Source organism: Tachypleus tridentatus, chromosome 13, assembly GCF_004210375.1.
Source record: "Tachypleus tridentatus isolate NWPU-2018 chromosome 13, ASM421037v1, whole genome shotgun sequence".
Lineage (NCBI taxonomy): Eukaryota > Metazoa > Arthropoda > Merostomata > Xiphosura > Limulidae > Tachypleus > Tachypleus tridentatus.
Window position 1 is genome coordinate 112,324,162 of NC_134837.1, and position 18,453 is coordinate 112,342,614.

Genomic DNA, 18,453 nt, shown 5'->3' on the forward strand with positions numbered 1-18,453 from the left:
AGAGGGGCATTACTTCTTGAAAGACTGCTATAAACATCTGAGAAAAAACAAACTACAGATTCATTACTGACTGATTTTATAAACACATCCTATAAACAATAACAGATCAAATAACAGTATTCACATTGAAACAAACAACTTATTCAACAGTAGCACCACTGTATTTAACTTATTCAACAGTAGCACCACTGTATTTAACTTATTTAACAGCAGCACCACTGTATTAACTTATTCAACAGTAGCACCACTGTATTTAACTTATTTAACAACAGCACCACTGTATTTAACTTATTTAACAACAGCACCACTGTGACTTACATAATCACATTTTTCAATTTCTCAGTGTGTTAAATATTAAATCTTTTTTTTATTTCTGTTTAGAAAGTTTAATGCCTAATACAAATAATCAAACACAGTTTATTCTTTAAAAATCTTTAATTTGTCATTTTTGTTTATCTTACAAGATAATGCTTCAAACTTAGCTAACCTTCTTGCTCAGGTTAGTGAAGCCAATACCAACACAAGTTAAAAGAACCTTGTCTGTGCCAAGCTGTAGATTGTTCTCTTCCTCATTGGTTTTCTGTACCTCTAACTTGAACATTACTTGGAGGAAGTCTTTCATGTGTCGTAAAAAACTCATGCTAAAAGTGAACAATCGCAGACTTCTGTATCAGAAATAATTATTTACAATTTTCTACTTATAAATATCCACACATGCAGCATTGGAGAAAGTTATTAAAACATTCACCTAACAAATCAAAGAGTGACACATCAGCTTAAAGTCTATACTATTGTTGGTTGTCACCTTACAAATCATGGAATGACACATCAGCATAAAGTCTAACATACTGTTGTTGGTTGTCACCTAACAAATCAGAAAGTGACACATTAGCATAAAGTCTAACACACTGTTGTTGGTTGTCACCTAACAAATCAGAAAGTGATACATCAGCATAAAGTCTGTAACATACTGTTGTTGGTTGTCATCTAAGAAATCAGAGAGTGATACATCAGTTTAAAATCTGTAAGAGTACAGGAAGCCACAGTTGCAGTAAGTGTGTAAATCTACCCTGCAAAAATCAAATATTTGGACTAGCAGAGGATCCTCCATGCAAACATCACAGTAAGTCTCAATATTTCAGTAGGATTTGTATGCAAGACCCAAAAGAAGGTATGTGAAACTTACAGGGTTAATAACTGAAAACCAATGCTCTCCAAAAGTGATTTTACGTACATCACAAAGTTTCTTTATAAGACAGACTAGGATCAAGGACAGACACTGCTAATGATTTTCATTTAAATACAGGTCCGAAATGTCATCTCAAAGACAGTACAATACACATTAGCACAAAGTGCTTTCTTTTGACATAGAGCTGCTTGAATATTTCTGCTAAATAATGAAAAGAAAACTCATACATTTAAAATAGGCTATTGATCATAAACAATGGAATACGCAAAGTTTGTAAAAGATAAAACTAAGTTTAAATTGTTCTGCAACAAAAATGACAGTTTTTTTGGGTAGTAAAGATGAAAACAAAGTCATAGTTAACATACAAGATTAGGCCAACTAAGATCAATCACTTTAGTAATCTCTTTTAGGCTGAGTTTTGGTGGGAACTTCAGTCATCCATGTTGGTATTGACAGTCTGAGTGAGACTGAAGGCCAACAATTCAAAGTCATGAGCCAAAATTCTGAATGCTAAAAGAATAAAATATTTAACTAGAGCACAAAGAAAGCTTTCCAACAATAACTGACTTTTTACTGTGATGTTAAATAAAGATGTTTCTGTTTGCAGCTGGAAGCCATTTCACATCAGATATCTAATGACCTGTTACACAATAGCCATTTGATCTAGAGATGTGAAACTTTACATAAAAGCCATTTGAACAAGAGATATGAAACTTGGTATTGGTGAAATATTATGGTCAGCATTCCTGCCAAACAACACTGAAATCCACAAATTCTCAGTTTGGAGAGCAACTGACATGGAACGGACTAAGCTAACAACTACAGTGTAGCATGGTGGGAGATAATTACAAGTTTGAAACTACACTTCAACCAACAGTTTTTGGCAACATGCAAAACTCTGATGACACCTTGATTGTACACGTCACCCCAGAATAACACATTTCATAAGACAGATTCACCTTAAAGGAACCATGATTCCAGAGGTACATTTTGATGTAACCCTCACAGCCATGGCTTGACTTGCATGAAAGTCCTTGCACTCAGCTGAATTATTAGTAATATTCCACAACCATAACACTGATAAACCATGTGACAATATGAAAACAATATGTATAAGCTAAGTCAAACAAAGAGCTTACATACAAAACATTGTACAGCTTAATGTCTCTTCTCTTGTATTTTCTATGACATGGTTTCATACCATTAATGAATCCACCATCTAGTTGTCACTGCTTATTGTTTGTGACACCTGTATGTGTATCACTTGCATGTTTCCATAATTATTTCCATTATTGTATTAATGTGTGTGAAATAAATAGCTTAATACTATTAATTACAATAATTATTACTAGATAATTAAAATCAACACTAAAAAATAATAATAAACTTAACGTAAAATAAGTATAAAGAATCCACTCTCAGTCCTAGTCATCACCTTAAAATCATAATGGATACCATCTGTAGTAATATCTGGGATATCAAGTCTGCCAGACAAAATCCAAACATTGAAGTTAAGCTAGCCATCAAACACACCTTTATTCTTTATATAAGAAGTTTAGAATGTTTTAACAAAGTAAAAATTATATAAGTTAAAGATGTGATTTACTTATACAAACCAGAATTTTATAGACATACATATTTATGTAAAAACACTTACTACATAACTTACGTGTATGGCGACAGAGGGCCTGTGAGGAGTTTTGACACATCTGTCTGTCCAAGAGCCATAAACAGGCAAGCCAAACTTTGGTTGTTTGAATCTACGTAACCTCCCTACAGAAATAAAAAATAAGCAAGCTGGTAAAAGGTAGGTTTCTTTTACTTTAAAACAATAATTACAAAGTAAATGTAATTTCTAATAGTATAGATTACATAATCTCCTACACAAGTAGTACTGAAGTCATAAGTCAAAATGCTTTCACCAAATGAGTTTAATTCTCAAAGTACTGACTTGTGTTTAGAACATTCATTACCAGTGAAGCCTACACAATACACCAAACTTAGAAAGTTATGCTTTTACTTGTTAGAATACTCAATAAAAAGAGTTAACCAATTAAAAATGACTGAAATAACTTTTATCTTTAATCTAAAACATGCAATAAACTCCAGCAGTAAGGGTTAACTGCCAAAATTTTGTGTTTTATGTTTTTCTGTGTGACTTGTATGGTATTGGTGTTGATGGCCCTATAACTAACAAACTCATGAACACAAAGTAATTTGATACATTAAAAAGTTTAAAAAACAAAGGAATTTAGACTATATCAGTAACTTTAGAGTTAATAAAGTATGTCAAAGATAGTGCATTAGTTTTAGTTTAAAACAAAATAAGTGTACATCTCTTAACTTAGAATATTAATGCAAGTTAGGCCTGGATAAGACAAGTAACAATAACAGGATACTAAAGTCTTGACCCAGGTCTGGATAGAAAAGAAACAATTATAGCATGTAAGTTGATTGTGACTGGTTGTAAATAATTCCAATATAAATACCTGGCTTTTTGAATATATATATATATAAATCTGCAAGTGTGTGTGTTTAAATGCATACACATAAATTCAAAGTGTGAAAACACAAGGTCTTGATCTATATTTAGAGTGCACTCTCCTTTACACTGGCTGGAAACAAATGTCTTATTAAAACCCATCAGATAGCCTTTGAAATCTTACAGCCCAGTGTGGTTTTAGTAACATTTGGCACTTAGAAAGTATCCTGGAATATTAGTGTTTTTCTTGTAATAACGCTGAGAAAACATGTTACAAACTACAACACAAATTTCTGGTTTAATAAATACAAATAACATTCAAAATAAGTTAACCATTATTTATTAAGTTTTATACCACATTCTTGAAAATTTCACAAATAGGAATAATTTGATTATTTCTTTATGTGCACAAAAAGGAGGATGGAGGTTACTCCATATCCCATACACTTCATCACACACTCAACTGAAAGTTTCAAAAAATACAATACAAACAAAGTTAATGACTCAGTACAACCTTATTAAATAAACTTAAACCTAATATATTTTTCTTGTAAATTTATTAAAACAAGAATAAGTTGGACTTGCCTCATATATGATCAAGCCTACATTAAGAATTAATTATAATGTATTTTTTATTATTATAACAGCATGGTTGTCTACGTGATATTTCTATCTATTACAGTAGTTTGCCAAGTGGGTTAAAAATTAACATAAAATATTAGTTAAAGAAACCCTGCATTAGCAACAATTTTAGACCACAAGTAAATAACGGAAGTAAAAAAACCTGACTTACATTCAGAGGATGCAGCTCGGTATTTTATTTGGTATGGTATGATCATCACAATATTGTTCACACCCATCAGAAACATTTTTATATGAATATTGTGGTTTTTAGGAACACGGGACTTTTCACATCTTATATATACATAATGAAATTTGTAGAAATCCTTTGGCCAGATTATGTATGTTAGTCAAGATTCTAAGTACCAATGTTTAAATTAGTTTTTGAAAACTAATTTAATATTGAAAATGCATAAAAATTTTGTTTCCAAGTTCCAGGGTTTCTCAGTTAACTTACCCTGTACACTTCCTCCAAAAGGAGCATGGCTGCTTCTTTCCCAACATCTTCTGGTATACTAGGACCTTTACCTGAACCAGGTGGATTTGATGATGACTCTGCTGCCAGAAAGGCACCTTTCGTTGTTTCAGCTACAAGGCTTAAACCAAATCCTGGGGATCTTAAAATTAACATAAAAATTATTGTTTAAAGATATCAGGAAACAAAGTATCTAATCCAGTTCAGGAGTATCTAACATAGACTGAAACTATCTAACCCAGTTCAGAAGTATCTAATGTAGACTAGAACTATCTAATCCAGTTTAGAAGTATATAATGTAGTTTGCAACTATCTAACCCAGTTCAAAAGTATCTAATACAGACTGGAACTATCTTACCCAGTTCTCAAGTATCTAACATTGCTTAGAACTGTCTAGCTTAGTTCACAAGTATGTAATGTAGCTTGGAACTGTCTAAACTCACTCACAAGTATCTGATGTAGGTTGGAACTATCTAGTATAGATTGGAACTATGTAATCCACTTCAGAAGTGTTAAAACAAAGTCAAAAATTAGATTTCAAGCTACTTTCAAAGAACAATGGATATTAAAATCACAGGTGAAACATTAAAAGTTTGTTAATCTTCATATTTAGTACAACAGAAACTCAGTGGAAGTGCTTAAGTTCAGCTAACAGTTAGTATTTGTGTGTATATGTCTCCCTTTGTCTTAATAACTTCAGTCAGTCTTTCAAGTATTGTTATAACAAATTTAATCAACACGTCATTTGGGATTTTACTCCAAATGTCTCTCAAACACTCCAGTAAAGTTTCTTTAAAAATAACCTATGATTTATCAAGTTTTTGATATATAAAATCTCAGATATGCTTAACTGTGTTCAGATAGGGGCTCTGTGGAGGGCATTGTATCATTTGAATTACTCCAACAACTTCTTTCTAACCTAACTGATTTGACTGTATCAAACCTAGTTTGTAATTGTAAGTGTTTAACTTAGTGTGTTTGAGATAATTACAACAAACTGGAAAGTTACAAATATCAAGTTTATACAATGTACATGCAAAAATTATATTTTAAAATTAATAAAACAATAATAACATTATTACACTAATTTCATAAAATCTATGTTTTGATTAGACTTTCATAAAATGGCGTAAGTTTGTTTCTGAATTTTGCACAAAGCTACACAAGGGCTATCCACACTTGTCATTCCAAGTTAGCAGTGTGAGACTAAAAGGAAGACAGCTAGTCATCACCACTCACTGCCAACTCTTGGGCTACTCTTTTACCAACAAATAGTGAGATTGACCATCACATTCTAACACCCTCAAGGCTAAAAGGGGAAGTATGTTTGATTTGATGGGGAATTGAACTCGCAACCCTCAAATTATGAGTTGAGTGACCTAACCACCTGGCTATAGTGGGCCAAATAACATAAGAATTCCATTTCTAGAAAGATGTAAAAACCAAAACTGAAGTAGCCTCTTCCTGCACAACTGAAGAAATGAGTTTTAAATTATTATCTGGAAGAAAACAAACAATGACTTGATAAGAATCTAAGTTAACTCAAAAGTTTCTTTAAACCTCCTGCTTTTCAAACTTCACATTTTTAAACATAACATATTTGTTGTTTAATTTCCTACCTCTAACATTGTATAAGCACATGCTTTGTTGCCACTGTTATTTTATCATTAACAAGTATCATACAAAACACTGAATATCTATTGATTCTGATATCTGTTAAAAGTAGCACCACATTTGACTAAAGTCACCTGATGATGCAAAGTTGATGATTTTTAATCAATTACTCATAATTTTTATGTTCTCCATCAACAAAATAAATACATACTTGCCAGCTTGCTTTCCCTTGTACTGATCTGTGTAAATATACACATCTGGAAGGAACTGAAGTAGTACACCTTTTGCTGCTTCCACTAATCTATTGGAAATGCTTGGAGAAACTCTTACAGTGTAGGCTACTCCCCGAATCCGTTTAATCTTTCCAGTATCTAGCAACTGAACTGGTCTCAACTTCTGTCTCACTGGACATTTGAAGTGAACTTCTCCCCTTCCACCAGGAGGCATTCCACGACTCATTATTTTTAACTCCAGACCCTCATCAGTCCCAAGCAAATGTTTCATCACAGGTATGGTTGTATTTCTTATTATGTCAACCTATTTTCATAGGCAATAGAAAATATGTCATTTACTGTTTGGATTGTCATTTTCACAGAAATTCATCATAACTCTCACTTTAGTTTATTAGGCTTAGTGGCAAAACATTTTTAACCTAAAATTACCATTGCAAACCATATGAAACCCATCACATGTTTAAACACAATTGTAAATTTAGAATTACCAGTAGAATCCATATTGAACCCATTAGTTGCTTAAACACATTTTTCTAAACTGTTTGAGAATGTTTTATAAAAATAGAATTAATTTATACCATTAATTATTACTAAGTCCCCTATTTGTTTTTCTAAGGAAACAAATGTCTTCAATCAATTGTTTTGGGTTTTGTATTATAATATTACTCAATATGATGCAATACATAAATCAACCAATGGAAAGTAATTTAAAAACAATTCAGTAGTTTAGGGTTAAATAAACAAGACCTAAAGATAACTGACACAATAATACATTCCTCGTTACTTTTATAGTTCATCCATAATTACTAACTACATCTATATTAAAGATACACTTTTCTCCTCAAACATTTTCTGGAAAATGAACTCACTACAACCACTCTTCTATCTGAAGATTAGGCCTAGCAGAAAATTTGGAACTAAGATAAATCTAAATGAAATAAAACAACTACAAAAATTTCTAACAATCTAAAAGTTGATCATAGAAATATGAATAACTTAAAAAGTTGGTGTTACTCATCAAGCATGCTTCTTTTCTCTGATGTGTCATTACACACTCAATGATTCTCTTTCCATACATGCACATTTATTTAAAGTTGAAGATGGCTTGAATAGGTAATGAAGAAAACTTTATTACAAGTTTAATGTTATAATAAATGTACAACATTTTGATGTGGTTTTGTTATCATCAAATAATTTTAATATAAAAACAAATGTGCATTATAATAACATAAGGTAATTGCAACATAAAAACAAATGTACATTATAACAACATAAGGTAATTGCAACATAAAAACAAATGTACATTATAACGACATAAGGTAATTGCAACATAAAAACAAATGTACATTATAACGACATAAGGTAATTGTACAACATAAGGTAATTACAACAAAAACAAATGTACATTATAACGACATAAGGTAATTGCAACATAAAAACAAATGTACATTATAATGACATAAGGTAATTGTAACATAAATGTACATTATAATGAGATAAGGTAATTGCAACATAAAAATAAATGTACAACTCTTTGATACCATGTTCTGTCATCATCAGGTAACTGCTTTTTACTCATTGAATAATGCAATTTCCTACAACTTTTTAGTCAGCTTTTATATTTTAAGAAATGCATGAACTAATTGTTTCTCTGTAAGGTTATTACACTTACAAGTGTATTTCCTTTATCTTTCACTGTTTATTTTGAGGTCTATTTTTCACTGATCACATGCATTATACAGTTTAAAAAATTAGGTATGGGAAGTTATAATATTTCTATACATAAAATGTATTTCAACTCCTTCTACTCACAAGGTTAAATATTCTCATTCAACACTGCTCTTTATATGCAAACTTTTTTCTTTATGAATGCCACAAGTCTTCTGCATCTGCCCCCAATTGGAATAAAATGATTTCAAGATGTCTCTCACGCAAATCCTGATACATCCCTTCTCCCCCAATAGGAACATCACATACTCACATGATTCATGTTGCTACCTCCATATGCCTCTATCGAACTGTCACTTCAAAATATGACAGATGTAAGCACAAGAGGAAAGTGTGGAGGAAAGGTGAGAAGTGTGATAACAGGGGAGTACCTACCAGGAAAGGTGAGAAGTGTGATAACAGGGGAGTACCTACCAGGAAAACATTTTCAGTATAGAAACATTATAACTTCCAATACAGTACTTCTCTCTTCTCACTATATTGGCTAGAATCCCACACTGATTAGGTGAAAGGACTGGTACAACGGAATGACAGAAGTACCCCCAAAAGTGTTCGAAGACCACTCCTGGAAACAGGAGAGCCAGATCCAAATGAGGGGAAACTGCACCACTTCTGATCAGGTATACACTTGGTCCATCTGTGAAATAAGTAGTCCATGAATGTGTAAAAAGTGAGAATCAAGTCCAAGTGGAAGAGAAATGAAGCAGGATAATGATCATAACCATGTAAATATATATGCAACTTAATCCCACAAAGCCAAAATGAGTTAATCAATGGATTTGCCCCTAGGTTTTAAACTGGCTAGAATGCACCTGACCATGCTCGATATGTCTACTACATCCAAAACCTATGCTGCTGAAAACTAACATTCATGTGGAAGTAGGATGAGTCATATCATCTGCGCCTCAAGTTAAGGAGACAGGTATGAGGATCTATAACCACACTGACATGTGTTATCTTTGATCTATCAATCATAACATCTATTATCGAAAGGACATCTATGTAATATAAATCAGCTCTCCCAACAGTAAAACCAACCAGAATCATCCAAAAACCAATAACATCCTCAGAAATAAGATAAAAGAGGGATGACAGAACTAGAACAATTACCTTACTTCTGTTGAAATCCACAACATCAAAAGATTATAATCAAGGGAGGAAGTTAGACAACCATAAACATGTGTGAAGATGTGTATTAATTGGTTCTACTCTACATCCAAAACCCAGCCATGAGCAAATTGGTCATAATGTACCCAAATATTAAGGGAAGGGGACCAAATAAGAATGTGAATATGGAAGGACATCACATGCCTGAGAAAAAAACTCCACACAGACCAAAGTATGCCTAACTGACTCCTCAGCCCTAAGTGACATCTACCATCACATTTATCAATTATACTTTCTCTGATAATTTTTATTACCTTCCTTTAACAGTGTTTATTGTAAAACTATCTTATAGATCAAAATACTCACTGATGGGTCCATCTGGTCATTTGTAACACCATGTAAAGTTAAGTCGAGAGGTTTCTTACAAAACGGGGCAAGACAGACAACAGCCTCAAGGTAGTAACCAAGAGACCGTTGCATAGAACAGTCATGTTCTATTTTACCTCCATACAACAAACCTGGCTCATAGTAGAGGCTGGTTCCTAAGCAAATAAAATAAAACACATTACTGATCATGTATATATCTACATATACATTTATTGTATTGATAAAAACACTACAAAATATTACCAAAGATTTTTTACTGTCAATAAATGAAACAATTTCAAACCAATTATTTATTTTCAGCATGAGTTTAAACTTTTGTTTGAATGAGCACAAATTACAAATCCACAAGTTGATTTCATAATTTGTACATAGTTAAAAAGTAGTATTTATAGTTTGATAGTTAAATACTAGTTATTCTCACATTGTAATTTACAATAAGCTAAATTACATTACACTAAATTTATAATGAAAATTCAATGATTGAAAACTACTTAATAGTATTGACCAATCATATTACATAAAGTTTGACCAGCTTAAATGATTTAGGTTATGACTAAATTGATACATAAACTATGTTACACCTCTAAAAATTCACTGATTTTTATCAACAAATTATTAAAATTATTCAAGATGTTATTTTTTAATAAAACAAAGAAAGTGTAGAATATTAATTTGAAGATTTTAACACAATAAACTAAAATAATAAAACTATGGCCTCTATTCCATACGTAGAAAATGAACACACTAATTATTTTCAATCTAGAATAGTAGTCACAGGAAAATCACAGGTCATCAATGTTGCAATCTTCACCAATCAATCAAAACACAAACAGCTGTTATATGGCTCATCAATATTTTTATTAACAATAAACAAAATTATAACACAAAAAGTCACACTAGTTGTTCCAATACATCAACAGATGCCTAACATTAAACCCACTACATAAAGTATAGTGTTGAGAGTTGTCATTATGACACAGAAATTTCACACTTATTTTAAAAAAAATAAAACACTTACAATTGACTACAGAAAAAATTAACTCAATAAAATAATGACCATGTTTATAAAGAAAGTAAAATAACATAAGCCACTTTACTAACTATATTTCTATTATGTATAATTCACTGAAGACAACTAACTTTCCACTCTGATAAACCCCAACTTGTTTTAAACTTCTAAATTTTCATCAAACACTATCTATTACAGTTTACAGTTAGAAATATCTTTAGATCTAAAGCAAACTCAATGTATATTTTACCATACACTACTTTTAGATATGTTACTCTGTACTAAGCAATAGAGATGCATGATAACTACATAATCACTGAAAAGAAATACAAGATGAACAAATATTCTACTTTTTATTTACAGTTGCAAGTTTTAAGGTAACCTTTCAGATATAACAATTTTCACAACTGTAAGTCTGTTCTAATGGACAAAACAAAATGCAAAAAAGACACATTTCTATAAACCAATCTTGTGCGAACTCCAAACATATGCAAGTTCAAGTTTGTCAAGCATCAATATCATGCAAACATAATTTCCTTATAACAAGCCTTATCCAGAACTGTCACATAATATTACCCAATAACAAACATTGACCAGAACTACCCCATATCACCTAACAAGCCTCAACCAAAAATGTCACATGACATTACCTAACAACAAGCTTCAGCCCCAACTGTCACATGGATTACCTAATAACAAACCTCAACAAGAACTGTCACATGGATTACTTAATAACAAACCTCAACAAGAACTGTCATATGGATTACTTAATAACAAACCTCAACAAGAACTGTCACAGGGATTACCTAATAACAAGCCTCAACAAGAACTGTCACAGGGATTACCTAATAATAAGACTCAACAAGCACTGTCAGGGATTACTAAGAACTGTCAATAAGGATGTACAGGGATTACCTAATAACAAGCCTCAACAAGAACTGTCACAGGGATTACCTAATAATAAGCCTGAAGCAGAACTGTCACATGATATTACCTAATAACAAGCCTCAAGCAGAACTGTCACATAATATTACCTAATAACAAGCCTCAAGCAGAACTGTCACATGGATTACCTAATAACAAGCCTGAAGCAGAACTGTCACATGATATTACCTAATAACAAACCTTATGCTGAACTGTCACGATATTATCTAATAACAGGCCTTACACAGAACTTTCACATGATATTACCCAATAACAAACCTTACCCAACCAGAACTCTCACATGATATCACCTAATAACAACCCTTATCCAAAACTGTCACGTGATATCACCTAATAACAAGCCTGAAGCAGAACTGTCACATGATATCACCCAACAACAAGCCTTACCCAGAACTGTCACATGATACCTAATAACAAACCTTGAACTGTCACATAGATTACCTAATAAAAGCCTCAACCAGAACTGTCACATGATTACCTAACAACAAACCTCAGCAAGAACTGTCACATGAATTACCTAACAACAAGCCTCAGCAAGAACTGTCACATGAATTACCTAACAACAAGCCTCAACCAGAACTGTCACATGGATTACCTAACAACAAGCCTGAAACAGAACTGTCACATGTCACCAAACAACTGCCCTCACCCAGAAATGTCACAATATTACCTAACAAACCTCAACCAGAACTGTCACATGGATTACCTAATAACAAACTTCAACTTGAACTGTCACATGATATTATCTAATAACAGGCCTCAGCCAAAACTGTCACATGGATTACCTTATAACAAACCTCAACAAGAACTGTCACAGAGATTACCTAATAACAAGCCTCAACCACAACTGTTACTTGATATCACCCAACAAAAGCCTCAACCAGAACTGCTACTTAATATCACCTAACTACAAACCTCAACCATAAATGTCACATGATATCACCTAACAAACCTCAACCATAAATGTCACATGATATTACCTAACAACAAGCCTCAACCAGAACTGTCACATGGATTACCTAATGACAAGCCTCAACCAGAACTAGAACTGTCACATGGATCACCTAACAACAAACCTCAACCAGAACTGTCAAGATATTACCTAATAAACCTCAACTGCTAATCAACCAGTTGCCACCTTTAGTTCTTCTACATTCCAGAGAACAGTTCAAAATTCTGTTTTTCTCTTGATAGGTTAAAAAAAAATTGGTAGTTTGACTAACATTTTCCTAGTAAACACTGTTAAAGTCTTTTAAATAATGAGAAAAAAACTGAACTCCATACTTCAAGTGAGGAGGTATCTTTACTAAAGTTTTGTGCAATTCTATGTATTTATGCATGAAAGTAAATAAGAATACTTAATAATGAGTCAGCTACACTACACTAACCAAAGTTCATCAGACCAACTGGGATATGACAAGCACAGTAATGATGTACTGATAATCTCCCTACTTCTGAACCCAAAATTTCAGTAAACAGATCCTATAACACCAATCCACTTGTGTATACCACTTATGTTCAAATATCCTGCCAAGAGTTGAGACTTTTATTAACAATCTCACCCAAGTCCTTTTCACTAAGTCTCCAAAACACTAATACTTCTTTCATACCCTGAGGGTAACTTTAAATTAAAGTTGGAAATAATTTTCCACTCAACAAGAATGTCCTTGTGCATTAAGGGGGAATTCTTTAAATAATCAGCCTTAGTTGTTACTGCTTATTCACATTAGTGACAAAAATAACAACAGAATGGACCAACAAGCACCTCACTTCACTACTCACAATTTCCCAATCAGAATTGTGCCAATTTCTCACAGCCTTTCTCTTATTATCAAGAATAAATTACACTACAACACACAATATTGGAGATTTTAAGTTATTCATATTGTAAAAGTAAAACATTTCTATCTTCGTAATATATTTTAGATATGGAGTAAATGAGATAATAAAAGTTATAAATGTACCAAATAATTTTAAGAATAAGTTTATACAAACAAATATAAAGAATATTTTACAGTAAAAAGTATTTTCATAAATAAATTCTACAGATGTACAAGAAAGATTTATTATTGTTTTTACAGCTAACACTAAACTTTTGGAAACTGTGTATTACATTTGAGTTGTGGTGAAACACTGCAAACTCATCATGTATAAGACAGGTTGTTAAAATGTACAACTAACTGACCAACATATTTCATTACAAACATAAAATCAAGTTTTCACCTGTTTCATTTACTTCAATTAAGGACCCGTTTGTAAGTTTATCCACAAGACGGATCAAACTTGCTTCATATTCTGCATTGAGAAAAAAGTAAGATAATATTCAAATCAGGAGTTAAAGATATACATTCAAAAACACATCTGTGGTCACTTGTCTGGAAAAACAATTCAAAAACATCTGTGATCACTTATCTGGAAAACAAAGAGGCATAAAAAACACAAACATTTCAAAGTATGATCATCTTTAGAACAATAGTATATCCACATAGAAAATGTTGTTGAAAATTTAATTCTTCAATCTTGAAAAAATGTTCATTCCCAGGTTAGCACTATTAAAATCTTAAGTGTTAAGTATTTTTATATGCAAATAGAGTACACATAATCTAGAAGTTTAAAAAGTGAAAAATACACAATTTCTTCATTCATTCATTACTTAGTTGTTGTCAACATTAAAATCATGCATTTTAGTTTTAAAATCAGCTCTGAAATCTAATCTAGAACAAAATACTTGCAAGCTGGCTATCCAAAACAAGTCATTCAATATTTAAAGAGAGAAAATCCTTAATTTAAAAGAAGAAATAATGACCATTAAAATATATCACACACATATAAAAGGAACCAATATTTATGGTAAAAAACTTGTGAATGATTATTTTGAACAACTACAACATTAGAAATATAATTTGTAACTAATGTTGTTGTTGTTTCTTGACACAAGGCTGGATTTGGTGAAATACAATAAAAAACCTTTAATTGTTAGAGTACCTCTTTTTATAATAACAACTGAAAAAAAAACAACAAAGATCTGCCAAATAATGTAAATGTTTGGCATTATATTTTTCCCTATTTATCTGAAGCAGGTGTATTGACCAAGTATCCATTCTTGGCGTCAGATATCTGGGAACTTTACCTTCTCAGAATGCAATGTCCACACAGTAACCGAAACGGAAGCAAATAAACAGTGTAATGAAGGATAAATTTCATCTACTCTGTACAGTTACCTACTGTCTAGACTTGTATTCATAATGACTATTCATGTTTGTGATGAACTTTTGTTGTTACAAACCTGCAAATATGGTGAAGAGTTGTTGTGCATTCAACTGCACCAACAAGTTGATAATACTTCTATAGTCTGACTATAACTATACAGGTTCAGCTCATTTTACTTCATGTGAATGTTGTCTTCCAATTTTATTTCTAGCACAAGGTAATTTTACACATCCAAGTTCTTCACATTGGTATATCCTGTTGGCTGTAGATCCACAAATCAACAGCTCAGTTAACTGTAACTTTATTCAATATCTTGCTAATGCCTTGGTCAACAACTTCTTATATTGTTAAGATATTGCAACTGCTAATTTCACTACCAAACAATAATGTATGGACAATTACTGAAGACTTTTAAGGCAGCAGTAACACATGTATACAGCAGACCTATATAAGCAGTAACAAGTGTATACAACAGACCTATGTAAACAGTAACACATGTATACAGCAGACCTATATAAACAACTTCAGCAGTAACGTGTGTATACAGTAGACCTATGTAAACAGTAACACATATATAGTAGACCTATATAAGCAACTTCAGCAGTAATGTGTATATACAGTAGACCTATATAAACAACTTCAGCAGCAGCATGTATATACAGCAGACCTATATAAACAGTAACGTGCCTTCAGCAGACCTATAAAAATAGTAACGTATATATAGCAGACCTACATAAACAGTAATGTGTACACAGTGGACCTGTATAAACAACTTCAGCAGCAACATGTATACAGTAGACCTGTATAAACAACTTCAGCAGCAACATGTATATACAGTAGACCTATATAAACAACTTCAGCAGCAGCATGTGTATACAGTAGACCTGTATAAACAGTAATGTGTATACAGCAGTCCTATATAAACAGTAGCATGCATACAATAGACCTATATAAACAGTAACATGTGTACAGCAAACCCATATAAACAGTAACGTGCATACAGTAGACCTATATAAACAGTAACATGCATACAACAGACCTATATAAACAGTAATGCATATACAGTAAACTTGTATAAACAGTAACACATATACACCAGTCCTATATAAACAGTAGTGTGTATACAGCAGTCCTATATAAACAGTAGTGTGCATACAGCAGACCTATATAAACAGTAGGTTCAGACATAACATATGTATGCGGTAGGCCTATATAAACAGCAGGTTCATCAGTAACACATGTACACAGTAGAACTACATTAACAGCAGGTTCGTCAGTAACACATATACAACATACCTACATAAAAAGCAGGTTCATCGGTAACACATGTATATGATACACCTACATAAACAGCAGGTTCATTGGTAACACACATATATGATAGACCTACATAAACAGCAGGTTCATTGGTAACACATGTATATGACAGACCTGCATAAAAAGCAGGTTCATCAGTAACACACATATATGATAGACCTACATAAACAGCAGGTTCATTGGTAACATATATACAGCAGACCTACATAAACAGCAGGTTTGTCAGTAACACATATATACGAGAGACCTACATAAACAGCAGGTTTATCAGTAACACATATACAATAGACCTATATATAAGCAGCAGGTTCAGATATAACACATGTATATGACAGACTTACACAAAAAGCAAGTTCATTGGTAACACATGTATATGATAGACCTACATAAAAAGCAGATTCATTGTTAACATATGTACATGATAGACCAACATAAATAACAAGTTCATCAGTAACACATGTATACGATAGACCAACATAAATAGCGGGATTTTCAGTAACACATATATACAATAGACCTACGTAAACAACAGGTTCACCAGTAACAAATGTATACAATAGGCCTACATAAATTGCATACGTGTAATTGTTCTTGCTTCCCTATTGTTTGCCTCTTTGTAAAGAAGTGATTTTGTTTCCAAGCAAAATCACAACTCTGACATCATGCTGGATTTTAAGAATTCTACAAATACAAGGCCACCAAATATTCCAGGGTTTTCTCAGGGTACTCCTATACCCCCTTCCCCATAAAACTCTTTTTATAAATCCCTGCTGCTCCAAAGAACCTCATGTCTAGTATCAGCCATTTATTAATATTAGCTCCTTCATTAGCTTTTATCTCATTAAATTTATCTATAATTTGCCCCTATTGCAAACCACCACAAATGAAACTACATCACCTCTTATCCACAAGTGGGATGAACAATGATTACTTATTCTTCAAACACCCTTAATGATTAATTAGTTCTATTGTCAGACCAAGATTCCAGGGTCAACTGACTTAGACTATTAAATTACTGAGAACTGTTTGTAGATTTTCAAAACTGAAGTGTTACTGAAGAAATAATGAAACTATATATCTAAGTTATAGTGCTGTGTAGGTAGTTTATCTAGATCAGATGTTATTATTAATGAATATTTAACTCACAACAGATAGTATATATGCACTCAAAACCACCACTAAAGGAGCTAGATATACAGCAACTAAACAATGCTTGGAAACTGTGCTATAGTTTCTTGTGTTCAACGCATCACTTATATAATTACTATTAGTATTATACCCCATAGTCTATACTCAGCTCCGGATAAATTGTATAATCTTTAAATATTTTAAAGTAGTTTCATCGCCTAAAAATATGATTAAATATTATATATTTCCCCTGAATCCTTGGAAATAAAACTACGTAAAGTTTTAAAGACTAGTAAAAAAAACTGAAGTTTAAACTTGAACATTTAAAGTTGTACATCGTGATTTGTATGGTTACTTTCTGGTATAACTTATAGTCATACTGTTATTTTGCCAATTCATTACATTCCAAGTTCAATTAACTTTCTTACCTTTAACACCTGGAACCTCTTCTTTGGCTCTTATGTTTTTTATCTTAACAGGCTTACCAGTAAGGGTAGCAAGTATAAGACGCTGTCGCATAAAATTTGAACCAGAATAAGTCATTACATTTTTACTGGAAGTAGCCATTTTGATTCTACGAATACCAGAAATTATCCTGATGAAAACGTGAAATCCAATGGATTTGTATTAGTGTATTATACTTAATTCAAGGAAATTTGAATTGTTAGATTTAAATTCAGTTTATTGTAATTTGAATATCTAGTTTAGAATACGTTCATATGTTAAAAGCTAATACAGTTTCTTACTTTCAGCAAAAGATAAACTTAATTGTCCATGCTAAACAATACTTTTTTTCTTGGTAATTTCGTATAGTTTCTGTTTGGTGTTTGTCATGCTACTGTCACATACTTTGGAAATTTGAAATACGTTTGTCATACAAAATTTGATAAATATTCCATTATGGTGTAACTTATTAAATATTAAAACAAAAATAATAATAAAAGGTGTGTTCGGAAACTCTTTTTGTTTTGTAAAATGTAATAACATCCATTTTTAACCTCGTGATGT

The 18,453-nt window shown here is 32.1% G+C and overlaps 1 protein-coding gene across 2 annotated transcripts; it reads right to left on the minus strand.

The window, feature by feature from the left end:
• Positions 1–416: 416 nt before the first annotated feature.
• Rtc1 (RNA terminal phosphate cyclase 1) lies at positions 417–18,247 on the minus strand. 2 transcript variants are annotated; one of them, XM_076476334.1, is made up of 7 exons: positions 17,874–18,247; positions 14,014–14,085; positions 9,816–9,991; positions 6,593–6,918; positions 4,750–4,909; positions 2,859–2,962; positions 417–641 (listed from the first exon to the last, which is right to left on the minus strand). In XM_076476334.1, exons 1-7 carry the CDS (start codon positions 18,010–18,012, stop codon positions 479–481), a joined length of 1,140 nt encoding a protein of 379 aa, XP_076332449.1. In that variant the 5' UTR covers positions 18,013–18,247; the 3' UTR covers positions 417–478. The 2 variants fall into 2 exon arrangements, with proteins under 2 accessions (XP_076332449.1, XP_076332448.1); XM_076476333.1 differs by having other exon boundaries at positions 417–665; positions 17,874–18,244.
• Positions 18,248–18,453: the final 206 nt, after the last annotated feature.

What these genes read in the sequence shown, in the direction of transcription:
- Rtc1 (XM_076476333.1), bottom strand. Translation starts at nt 18,012, where the DNA reads ATGGCTACTTCCAGTAAAAATGTAATGACTTATTCTGGTTCAAATTTT. An exon ending in ATGACCAGATGGACCCATCA is followed by an intron (nt 6,919 to 9,815) that starts GTGAGTATTTTG and finishes CTATGAAAATAG; the next exon opens with GTTGACATAATAAGAAATAC. An exon ending in AAGGGAAAGCAAGCTGGCAA is followed by an intron (nt 4,910 to 6,592) that starts GTATGTATTTAT and finishes GTTAATTTTAAG; the next exon opens with ATCCCCAGGATTTGGTTTAA.